General features: G+C 43.8%; 1 protein-coding gene across 3 annotated transcripts in view; it reads right to left on the bottom strand.

Annotated features, from left to right (window-relative positions):
- Positions 1-12731, bottom strand: part of PPARGC1A (PPARG coactivator 1 alpha) — a 641119-nt gene that overhangs the window by 19210 nt on the left and 609178 nt on the right. For all 3 annotated transcript variants that reach the window (XM_041753717.1, XM_041753715.1, XM_041753716.1), the window contains 3 exons: positions 2343-3258; positions 1705-1809; positions 1397-1517 (listed from right to left, as the gene is read on the bottom strand). In XM_041753717.1, coding sequence (XP_041609651.1) covers positions 1397-1517; positions 1705-1809; positions 2343-3258 — 1142 coding nt within the window. The remainder of the gene's footprint in view (positions 1-1396; positions 1518-1704; positions 1810-2342; positions 3259-12731) is intronic.

Genomic DNA, 12731 nt, shown 5'->3' with positions numbered 1-12731 from the left:
TTGTAATTTGCACAAGACTTTTGATGCAGTCTTAGGTAGATTCAACATTAAATGACAGCAAACATCCTAGACCTTGAGTCTAGGTATTCAATTACTTCTCCCTTCTTTTTTTTGAGTGCCTGCGATGGACACGCCTCTCAGTTGACCTCTTCCCTCTGGTTGGTAACTGTGGCCCAGTGCCTGATTGTGACTCCGTTAGTCAGTTCTTTTAGGTGGATTTTTCAAGATTTTGTAGATGGCAGTCAGTTTTCTTAGACGCACTATGTAGATCTAATCTTTACAGTTTAAAAGTCATTTCCCTAAACATTGGTTACCCTCTCTGCAAGATATGTGAAAAGCTGATCCAATTGCAATGCCTCTTAGGAGCTGGCACAGATAGGCAGCTGAAGTGAACAAAAGCCTTGCCCCTTCTGATCGATTACTCAGGGCTCCCTGAAGCACTGAGTTGAGAGAGACCCAAACTCTCCCTGAGGGCTCAGTGGGAAGAGTTCTGTAATTGGTTAGGAATGTCTGCAGAGACAAAACTGACAATTGCAGGGATGGGTTTTTGCCACCCGGGTTCTAAGGTGATGAGCAATAGGAAGGAGGTGGAGTAAGTCAACTGCTTGGGGGCAGGTGCTGAAGATCTACTGACCCGCAGAGAACAAACAGGTTCAACGTAACCTGGATCTTAAACCCAAGAACCAGTAGTGTCTGCATGTCAAATAAACACCACACGCTGCAGCAAGTAGTGCCGAAATACCGAATGGGTTCTTGCAAAGTAGGTCATAAGATATGTGGATGTGTCGACGACCCAGTGAGACGCTGGCCCAGCACACATAAGAGATGATGACGTTTTAGCCTCTCTGCCTTTCCTGCCTCCTTTGGCCCTAACTCGAACCCAGTCCCTTCACAGGCCATCCAACGCTATCGCCGCCTAAAACAAAAACTGAAACCAAACACTGATACTGCCTCGTCTCAACACTCTGACAAAAAGGCAGCAGAGAACAGAAAAAGTCATCGTCTGACCCGATGGAACCAATATTTGACCAAAAAAATAAATAAAAAATTAAAAAATAAATCCCTGCTCCCTCCATTTTGGAAAAAAAAAAAAAAAAGAAGTGAAAAACAGTAATGAGCTTCCAGGTGACTGAGAAATAGGAAGTCTGAATAAGAGCATACGCTCCTTTAACTTTGTGTTCCCCCCTAAGCTGGGGCCGGGGGGATCGCGGACCCACTGATGTTTTCAGGTCAACAGGCTGAATATTGCAAATTCGAATTAAAGCCTTAGCTTTAGTTTATTTTCTAATCTACAAAGAAGAAAAGAGAAAGAGAGAGAGAGAGAGAGAGAAAGAAAAGAAACAAGAAAGGAAAGGAAACCCTCCTTTCAACCAGAAGGGAGCTCCCGGCTGCTTACAATTGCCTTCTGCCTCTGCCTCTCCCTTTGCTTGGCCCGCTCAGACTCCCGCTTCTCGTACTCTCTGCGGTACTCTTCCCTCTTCAGCCTCTCGTGCTGATACTCCTCGTAGCTGTCATACCTGAGAAACACAACTTCATCATTAAGTCAACCGCCTCCACAATCAATGGGGAACTGGGGTCGGGGTGGGGGCGGCGAGGTAACAGGTGGCGTCTGGAGCAGGGGTGGGAGAGATGGGTTAACGGGGTGGGGGGAGCTTCTGGGGCAGGGCCCAGAGAGAGGGGATGGGCAAAGGCCCCCCGCCTTACCTGGGCCGACGGCTGTAGGGCGACCTGGAACGTGATCTTGCACACAGGGGAGAATTTCGGTGCGCGCGGTGTCTGCAGTGGCTCGACTCGTAGTGGTAGCAAGATCTGCGAGAGGGAGGGGAGGGCAGAAAGGGCATTTGGCTCTGCCCCGAAAGCCCCGGTTATGGGGCCCACTGAGCGAGCGTCCCCTGCAGCACCACCGTCTTAGGGAAGCGGCGCCTCCCTCCTAGCTCCTGGTGAGGCCTCCAGGTGACACTAGTGATAGTCAGCTGAGAGGTGGGGGGCCGATGTGTGCTCTCCCAGCCCCTCCTGTCCCTGTGCACGCCCAGCGCCGGTCTGGTCCCCTGTCAGCTTTATCTCGCATGGATCTCAACTATCCTGGCACAGGGCAGCTCTCCAGGTAATGGAAAAAGTTAGCTGAGCAAGTTCCGTACAGATCGCTCGCTGCGATGCGGCCGGCTCGGGGCCCTGTGCTCAAGGCCGGCGGATTTGAGAGGAGAGGGGGAGGCCTGTCTGTGTAAAGACCTGGCGCCCGGCCCCAGAGGCCCTGGGGTGGCCTGGGGGTGGCCTGGCCCGTCTGCGGGTTGTGAGTGCATTTAGGGACCTTACGCTCTGGGCGGGCCGTTCACGAGGTTTACCTTGAAGACGATCTACTGCCTGGGGACCTTGATCTTGACCTGGAATATGGTGATCGGGAACACGACCTGTGTCGAGAAAAGGATCTTGAACGCGAGCGCATCCTTTGGGGTCTTTGAGCAAATAAGGATTTGGGTGGTGACACGGAATCTCTACATGGAGAGTTAAAGGAAGAGCAGGAAGGCGACACATCGAACAATGAATAGGATTGCGTGCCATCCCAAGGGTAGTTCAGTTTATCACTTTCATCTTCGCTGTCATCAAACAGGCCATCCATGGCTAGTCCTGAATTGATAAACATAGGTAGTTTGGAGAATTGTTCATTACTGAAATCACTGTTCCTCAGTTCACTGGTCTTGTCTGCTTCGTCGTCAAAAACAGCTTGACTGGGATGACCGAAGTGCTTGTTCAGCTCGGCTCGGATTTCCTGGTCTTGGAGCTGTTTTCTGGTGCTGCAAGGAGAGACCTGCTTGGCCGCCCCCGAAGTCTCTCTCAGGTAGCACTGGTCTGAATCTGTGGAAGAACAAATCTGCCCCTGCCAACCGGAGGAGGCATCTTTATATTCTAGTTGTCTAGAGTCTTGGAGCTCCTGTGATATATTAATGAGTATTTCCGTTTTGGAATTGATTGACTGACAGTAGTCATGGTCACCAAACAGCCGGAGGCTGGGCCGCTTGGCCTTCCTTTCCTCGTGTCCACTGGTGAGCACTGAGGTCTTGCTAAGTTGTGCGTACAACTCAGACTGCTCGGGCCCTTTCTTGGTGGAGGTATTGCCTTGGGTGCCAGAAGGCTCACTGTACCGGGGCTTCTTCGATGGCGGAGGTACCACAGTCTTGCAAGAGGACTTCAGCTTCGGAGAAGTCCTGAAAGGGTTATCTTGGTTGGCTTTGTGAGGAGGAGTTGTGGGTGGAGTTAGGCCTGAAGGGAAAAGAGGAAACACACGCACGCACACGCACACGCACACGAGGGGTGTGGGGAGAGAAACAAGAGACAGAGATCATGTTGTTAAATGCCAGGACATGCCAAAAACTCCTAACTTTTCCAGGATTTCAGACAATGGGGAGAAAGAGGGAACCGGAATTCATGACAAGCCCCGAGAAAGTGTCTCTCTCCCGCTAAGCCTCTGTCACCAAGAAAGATGGATCTCACTAGTGCCGGGCAGCGGTGAAATCCGTGATATTTGGGATTTTTAAACCCCCACGCTCACACATCTTGCTTCCCAGAAAACATTAGCGCCTTGCGACCGGCCTCCACGGCACCAGGCATGAGCAAAGCTCACATGTCCAAGGGCATCGTCTGTCTGCCTTATGGAAAATTAACACAGCGTGGCCCAGGGGAATGGCAGGGAAGCTTTGGGAGCATTCGTCTGCAGAGGCGTCTGCGGAGCATCCAAGTGGCCCAGAAATTGTTCTCCCATCAAGGATACCTACCCATGGAGCCAAACAACTAGGCAACTCAGAAAAAAAAAAAAAAAAAAAAAAGATGGGCTGACAGCAAATGTGGGGCAGGGTGAGAGGGACACAGACAACTTCAAAGTAAGTTCAGTGAAACAGGACAGAGCAAGGCAGGGGACCAGACAACTCTGCGACTTGACGGCAATGATTCTTTGTTTCCACAGTTCATTAACTTAGTAAACCATGGCTAATGTAGGTATAATACTTTCTTGTAAGCATAACTAATACATTCTGTCTAAAATATGGTTCTGCAACAGAAACCTAAATGAACAGTAACACTAAATATTGCAGCGCCAGCGGACCGTTTTATTTAGAGCACAACATCGGGGCGGGCGATGAGGCTGGAGGATTGGAACGGATCCAAACTTCAGCAACCCACTAATTAAAAAAGTAAAAAAAAAAAAATATCAAAAATCATAAGATGAGAAAGGGAGATGCGAGAGACCCCATCAGTGGGTGACTTTTTTTTTTTTCTATGAAAGAGCAGATAAATTCCATGAGATGCCATCGTGGAAGCATCTGTGAATTACAGTTGCCTCCACCACCTTTCACCCCCCCCCCCCCCCACCGAGGACGTTCTCCGCATCCCTTTACACCGAGGGAGGACAGTTGGGAAATGGCTCCAGAGTCCAAGGAACTTTGAAGAAGGGCAGGCTGGAGTTCAGATGACTTTATGCTTACAAGGGAATATTTGAGTTTACAGCACACTTTCTATTTAGGAGGATGGGGGAAGGCTACTCAGCAGAAAAGAACTTCAAGTCTGCTAACAAGCCTGGGGTTAGACTTAAGGCAACTGCACATTTCAAGGAAATGGCAGAGAAACCTCAGCTTGCTGGAGAAAGGGGAAAATACATATACATACCTATAGATCTGTGTGTGCGGAAACACACACACACACACACACACACACACACACAACCAAGTAGGTCACAGAAAGCCACATGCAATTTTGATATGAACAGGAAGGGAGTGCCTCTTTCTCCCACTTTAAAGAAATAGAGGAAATTACTGTGAATATTTGCTCGACAATGAAGTCTCACACCACTCTTTGGCAGTTTGTGTTATGCAGAGCTAACGCTCCTTAAACGAGGGCAGAAGAGCCACACAGACGCCAGGTAACTTGACTTCGGACATCCGTCCCAGAACGGTTCAGAAAGGCAGGGGGACGGAAGCACAGGAGAAGGAGCACCCCGGAGCCCCAGGAAAGCTCCCCCGATTGGCAGCCAGGCGGCCTTCGCAGGAAGATAACCGGGAGGTGACACGTTATTGGATGAAACGTCGGTGTCACTGAGGCCCGCTCTCCTTCCGATCCCTCTTCCGTGGACAAGTATGTCTCTTAGTCTAAGAAATTCCCATGTGATCAGTCTCCTCTCTCTCCTCTCTCTCTCCCCTCGTCTCCCTTACCTCTGCGCGGGCCTCTCACAGCCCTGATGCCCCCGCACGCCCCCTTCAAGGACCGTTACAACAAATCTAAAGGTACTAAGGCTGCCCTCCCCGCCCCGCAAAGAAATCCCAGATTCTCAGATCTGTCTTCCAGGAGGTTAAGATGCTCGGAGAAATAATGATGAATAATCTGTCTCTGCTGAGCAAACAACAGCCAAATATTCCAAATGACGTAGCCCTTGAGTGGGGGAAACGACAGTCGACATCCTAAAACCCAACTCCGTGAATCTCCTCATGGTCCCCAAACTAGGGTGGTTTTTACTTTTCTAATAATTTATTGCCAGGATCACCCATTTGGTATTTATTGGACAATGCTATATATTCCTGCTCATCTCTTTTTTTTTTTTTTTTTTTGCTCATCTCTTTTTGAATGTATGTTTTATCTTGTCTCTCCAAATAGATTATACGCTCTGAGCAGAATGTTGCCTGGCCTTATTTTTGCAAAAATTCTCACTCATTCATTGATTTTTATTTTTTCTAGGGGCACCAGGGTGGCTCGGTCGGTTAAGCGTTTGCCTCCGGCTCAGGTCATGACCCCGGGGTCCTGGGATGGAGCCCCGCTTCCAGCCCCCTGCTCAGCGGTGGGTCTGCTTCTCCCTCTCCCTCTGCCCCTCCACTTGCTCCTGTGTGCTCGCTTGCTCTCTCTCTTTCTCACTGTCTCTCTCTCTCTCTTCGTGCCAAATAAATAAATAAAATCTTTTTTTTTAATTTTTCTGGATTCTCCTTTAGTAGTGGGTCTCACATTTCAGTGGCCCAAGAATAACTGGGGAAGCTGGTCAAACGTTTTTAATGAGGCGGTTCATGGACCCCATATAGAGACCTTCTCTCCTGTCATGTCTGTGCAGCCCATCGCCTTGTTCTCAGGTACATGTATTTTGACTGACATTCTAGACGTATAAAAAGAAAACCTAAACTTCAGAAACACCAAATTAGGCCACTATTAAAGAGAGACTATTCCTAAAAATAGCTCAGCTATCTAGGGATTTTAAATATAGAAATTCTTTTTAGTCTTGAACATTTGAAACCCTTGTCCTAGTACCTAAACTCATTATTGCTTAAATAACTGATTCTCAAGTTGCTCTTGGGAGTGGCGACACCTTGATTGTAGTTTTTTTTTAGTTAAAAACCAAACCTTTTACATTCTTCACATCTCGGGCAGCCTGTAGCAATGGAACAGACATTCACTGAACACCTACTATGTGCTGGATAATACACCGGATGCTGGGGCTTCTGGGACTTCATGGTTCCTTTTCATAAATGGGAAAATCTTTAAAACTTGAAGTAAGGTACATGTTTTTGTGTACGTACTTAAAATTTACAGAAACTCTAAGATAACCACACACAGCCTAAGAATGAATATAGCAGGGCTGTAAATTTCTGTTGGCACCCCTTACTAAAAAATAATAATAACAATAATAACAATAATAATTAATAATAATATTTACTTAACAGATTGAGGTTATTTTAGGATTAGTGACTAGGTGGGTAAGGGCAAACAGATAATTCAGATAATTCCATAAACTTTTTATAATAATAATAATAATAATAATAATAATTAATAATAATATTTACCTAACAGATTGAGGTTATTCTAGGATTAATGAGTAGGTGGGTAAGGGCAAACAGATAATTCAGATAATTCCCTAAACTTTTTACCGTTTACTGAAACATTCTTAGAGAATACCTCCAAGCAAGACAGAAATCTCAAGGATGGAACCAGCAGTGCGTAATTGAAAATCTATTTCCAGATAGAGTGGAGACCCAACGCAAAACGAAGCGAAGCAAAACAAAAGTGTAAGAAGCACTTGTTCTTTTTTTTCTTTTTTTTTTTTAAACATGGTGTCAAACTTTGAAGAGACACTCATGGGCACAGGGACCCCTTGCTGCAACGGAACGAACTGGATGTCTCCCACGTCCGCCACCCAGAACCCAGTTCCCTGCGGTAGGAGGGCAGTCAATACTCAATTCCTTGATGCCACTACCTTTGCTCATCTTCCCTCTAATGGCCAGACTCTCAATTTCACCCCACAAGCTTAAATCAACAGTGCTAATGCCTCCCATAACCTCCGGATTATTTCCTGTGTGTTGATTTTCTGGGGAATGTGTACATTTTGGTGTTGACAGTACAAGGTATATTCCATGCTCTCTCTTGAACTTAGCAGGTTTTGACAGATTTATGTGAGGACAGATGGCCATTACAGGCTGAAGGCTGACAAGAGGCAGTTCAGAGCATTGTTAACACACTTGCACAAACTCTCAGCAGTGCAGCACTGTGCAGAATGTAATTCAGACTATAGCTTTTTTATTACTGCCTATTTTCTTTTGTCAAAAGAGCCTGCTGTGCAGAGCAACAAATGGCTGCTATTACCCAGAATGTAATGGGTGTCAGACAAATCACGTAACACAAACAATCAAGAGTATGTAGGTCATATTTCAACAGAGCACAACCTTAGCAATATTTATGATTACTGCATTGAAATGTGTTCTATAATAAACAAGTACCTCTGCATCACTCACACTTATGCACTTCTGCACAGCAAATCTGGGAGAAGTGCTACACACTCCACAGTCATCTTTTTAAACAGCCCTTTTATTAAAAAAAAAAAAAGTCAGAGACAAGTTTTGTTTTGTTTTGGTTTTCATTATGTGCTATAAAACGATTTTCTTTGAGGAGTTCTCTTTTGGGTTTGTTTGTTTAATTGAATGACTCTGATAAACGATGACTCCTCTGCTGCGGATGTGTGTGCATGTGTGTGTGTGCATGTGTGTTCCGCGATCCACCCACTGACTCCAGCAGGGTTTCTTTTCTGTTTTTTTTTTCTTTCTTTCTTTCTTTCTTTTTTTTTTAATAATTTGTAACATTTTACAGAATCTCATTATCTGTGACTTGCTTTGGACTTTCTTTGGTAGTGGGATTTTTCTCAGGTCACATGTCAATTGAAATATTTCTTAAGGAGAAACGATGAGAAGAAGAGTTTCTAATTTCCTTAAAACCTTACTGAGAAAGGACTGGGCAGGGAGGCATGTGGCTTATCCTACTCTTCTATTCTGTGCCTCAAGAACTTGGAGTGGGTGTCAAGAGATCACAGGAAGGGCTGCTACTCAGTAGGAACTGTACTGCTCTGCTAGCGGGAATATTTGGTATAAAATATGCCCTCTCCGGCCCCCAACCTCCCCAGGACTTTCTGAGCCCCAGAGGAGCCAGCCACTGAAGCATTAGTGCTCAAACGGAGGAACCTCCCTTACCCTGCTCAGTCCTGGGGTGACCATCACCCCAAACTGCTCTGACTGCCAGTGCCCCTGCCCTTTACCACTCACTGTGTCCTACATCACGCCTGGTTTCTGGGGAACAGACTGGCCTCACAGAAAAGCTTCAGAGCCTTTCTAGGACATGTGCCTAATTCTCCAACTCTTGCTCATGGAAGATGAAGTTATTAATTGGCTCCTGTGCCCTTTCCCACAGCGCTGGGGCGGGAGCTGGGCTGAGAGTGGGGGAGGGGACCTGTCTTTCCAGGCGGCTATCACCAAACTCCCCTGAAGCTGGTGTAAGTACTTTGTTATTCCTGGCTTAAAAGAAATTTGGATAGTAGCTATTTCCCAAAAAGATAACTCGAGAACAAAGGAATGATCCTTCCAGATGTTGGGTCCAGAAGAATGAGACCAAAAAAGGAAATGAAGGATATAGTTGAAATATGGAAGAAATCCCTGACGGTAAGAGTTGCCAAACATTGGAATGGGCTGTAAAGAGAATTTGTGGGGTCTCCCTCTCTTGGATTCTTTGGGCTCAGGAATGGATTATATGACCTGTCAAAATCACTTTCCAGTTCTCTCATGCTAGGGTTTTCCTTTTAAAACTACCAACTACTGCTCATATTTTGCTTTGGTTTATTTCCCCAAAGATAAGGCACATACAAAAGATGTATATGCCCAAAGGGTACAGCAAATTTGTGTTGTCTGTCAATATTCCGTCCAGCAAAATAAATTCTTAAATGGGAAGTCCAAAAAAGGATAATAATATAAAACTACACATAAAAGAAATTACAAATTGATTGGTTAATGAGTGGGTTCTTAAGCACAAGTCCACCAAGGTGCAATGTGAATGATTGCCCATTTAAACCAAGGGAAAACATAAAGTGGGAAAAAAAATGGCACCTAATCACTCGTCCTCTATCATCAAAACCATGAGAGAAATACAATACTAATGGAGGACGACATTGCTAAGACCTAGTGTGTTAGGATGGTGAAACTGCTGACTATTTTATTCTTTCCATTTCCCTAATTAGTTATAAAATAATTATACTCTGTTTTATTACTTTTATAGTAATAACTTTAAAAACAATTTACATGTACACATACATATTCATACATGTGAAATTTGGGGGTCAGCCACTTGGTCCCTAACCAAATTCCTTCATGTCTAGTGGCTAAAACCATCATCTAGTTGAACTGACATTGCTTTGCCGTTTCCATTTCAGAAACAAAAAAAGTCTAGCACTCTGAAAATCTCCATATGCAATAGATTTAAATGCCTTCTGCCAAAAGAGCATTCTCTACTCTCATCTTGCTTTACTAACAGCTATTTTGAAATCAAATTAGTTTTTACACCTGTAAAAAAGAAGTGTTTTTTTTATCAGCCAAAATGAGCTAGTTTAGGACAATCACAAAGTCAGACCAGCTGGCAATACCTAATAAAGCAAACTTCCTGTCTCATCCCTCCTGTTTTCCAAAGACTCTGCAGATGGGGCAGAGGGAGTATTCTGGAGGTCTCAGAATTTTGTTGACTCTTTACACTTGTACTCAAATGTTTGGAAAATTTCACTAACATTTGTGAGAGTAGGGACGCCTGGGTGGCTCAGCAGTTGAGCGTCTGCCTTCAGCTCAGGGCCTGATCCCAAGCACGTGGGATCCAGTCCCACATCAGGAGCCTGCCTCTCCTTCTGCCAATGTCTCTGCTTCTCTTTCTCCATGTCTCTCATGAATAAACAAATAAAATGTCTTGAAAATAAATAAATAAATAAATAAATAAATAAATAAATAAATAAACATTTGTGAGAGTAAAGAAAAAGAAGACACCAGAAAGTCCTGGGCAACAGTTTGATCCATTTCTTTGGCCAGAACCACGTGGATTAAGCCTGTAGACCAAGGATCAACAGATCAACCACATGAATGTTTCCACTCTGTCCACCTCCTTGCCGCACCTATGGCAGACATCATTAATTGATGGTGACATTTTCATGAGTACAGACTTGGCCTTGGAATTCTCCTCAACACAATGCTCCTGGTCGCCAATACCGGTCAATGACATTTGGCAAGTGAAATGAAACCTATTTAACATAACAGATGTTGAATATTATCTTTAAAATTAAGGCTTCAGTAAAGTGACATCATCTCTCATGGCATGGATGTGCTTTGAAGCGCGAGTCCACCACTGAGCTAGGGTCAACATATAGCTTTTTCCTCAAAAGTGAAATGGCCAGAGAATGTAAATAAATAAATCAACAAACAAACATGTATAACATGCTTTCTAGGGAGTGTGTAACCTCCAGAATGTATAGTAATGTAGAAGTAGCTGTTGTTAAGAGACCATCAAGGAGTAGATCTTTCTACCTTGATTTGGTGAATCCTATACTCACACCAAAAAACAGTGCATCTTCAGTTTTATAGGGGAATTAGAGGGAATTTTGCCACAAAGAAAATATAGAAGTCCGTATATGAGTGTACCAAAGAGAAAAAAAAAAAACATTAGGGTCACTGAAAGGAAACAGGTAAGATAATTAAAAGTTGAAAAGATGAACAACAAGGTACAATGATCTCAGCAGATAAAGTTAATGCAGAATTAGTAGTTCAATATCTAATATTTATTGAATACTTACATACACTGGCACTGGAGGAAGCCTTTTTCATGTTTTACCTCTATCCTCAGAGTGACTCAATGAGATACAGGTACTGTTATTATCTTTGTTTGGTTCATTAGGATCCTGAGTCTTACAGAAGTTAATTAAAATGACCACAGGTCACCTTGCTAGATGGTAGATCCAGAATTTGAACTTGGGTTTGTCCAATGTCAGTGCCATGGTTTTGCACAACCTCACTAAGCTATGCTGTCTGCTTTTAGAAATCATAGCAGACTACTTTTACCTGGAGCTTCACTGTTTATAAAGTTTTTAAATTCTGGCTGACTGCACATGTAATTGCCATTTTTGGATGTCAAAAATGGTTGAGTACTGGCAATTTTATTTTTCAACCTATATTTTAGTCCTTTGAGTCAGACAGTAATTTGATTTGGGGATTATAACTATGACTTTAACATTAAGGAAACTAAAACCCAGAAAAGATTAAGGACAGAGAAAGCATTTTAGCAATTAAAAGATGAAGGAGGAAAAGTACATGCTCCGTCTTGTAGTTCCTTGCTCATTTCACTGCCCATGCCAAGTACAGTGTTACTCAAACACCTTTTTGATTTCCTACTTTCTTGCTTCTGCTCCATCAATATCCTCTCCACTTTCCATCTGTGCAGTTCAAATCCGATACAAATATTTCTCTCCCAAAGGCTCCCCAAGGCGGTGTAGCCCACAGAGAGCACCAATCCCTCCACACTCCTCTCCATGGATCACCTGGGTCCTTCACTAATGATATCACCTTAATTCTGCCTCCAGTTCTTGAACCATCTTTATAATTCTTTTCACTCTTCTGCACAATCATTGCATTTAACTTGAGGCAAAGTTACAGGATTCCCTTTGATAACTTCTTTTCTCCCTTTGGTGATTCCCTGGAGGTGCAATCAGTGTCTGTCACCTCCTTCAATTCCTACCATGCAAGAAATTTTACTAAAGATTGTTCGAGGAGATGGTGATCATAAGCATCACATACTGCATAGCATTTCAAACATACGTCTATCCCCAAAAAACTCTTCCTCACACCACCCTCCAATCAAGTTCCAAATTTCTCTTCTTCCAAGTTCCTCCTCAGTCCCCTTGTTTTCCTAGAGCTCTACATTCTTTCTACTTTGTAATGCAATTGGGCCCTACCTCAGTTTCTCTAATTTGCACCTTCACACTTAAAACTACCACACTCAATAAACTCAAAAACACCCTCTGGGTCCATCTTTCTTAGGAGGTAACAAAACCTTATAGATAATAAATAATATTTTGCCTTCATGCTACTTGTACAATGTGTGTTGTTTCCCCCAGCAAACTATAAACCCACATCTTAAACACAAGAACATCTGTTTAGAAGGCCACTGCAATGCTTCATGCTTTATATGGATCAGCCTCTAGGTCTTCTATTCGATGTATATCTCCTAAGACATCATATTGAAAGCATAGAGCACATATTAAAAACATGTTGGTAAACTGATTTCCACTGTACCCAATAATCTTTCAAAGTACCAAGAGAAAAAGATTTAAACCAGTCAGATAAATTCTGATTCACTGACAGAAATAAATACACTGTGTATATTTTTAAGGATTCTAAATATGTAAAAAAAATGTATCT

This window comes from Vulpes lagopus, chromosome 4 (genome assembly GCF_018345385.1).
Source record: "Vulpes lagopus strain Blue_001 chromosome 4, ASM1834538v1, whole genome shotgun sequence".
NCBI lineage: Eukaryota > Metazoa > Chordata > Mammalia > Carnivora > Canidae > Vulpes > Vulpes lagopus.
This window is presented reverse-complemented; position numbering and strand designations above follow the sequence as displayed.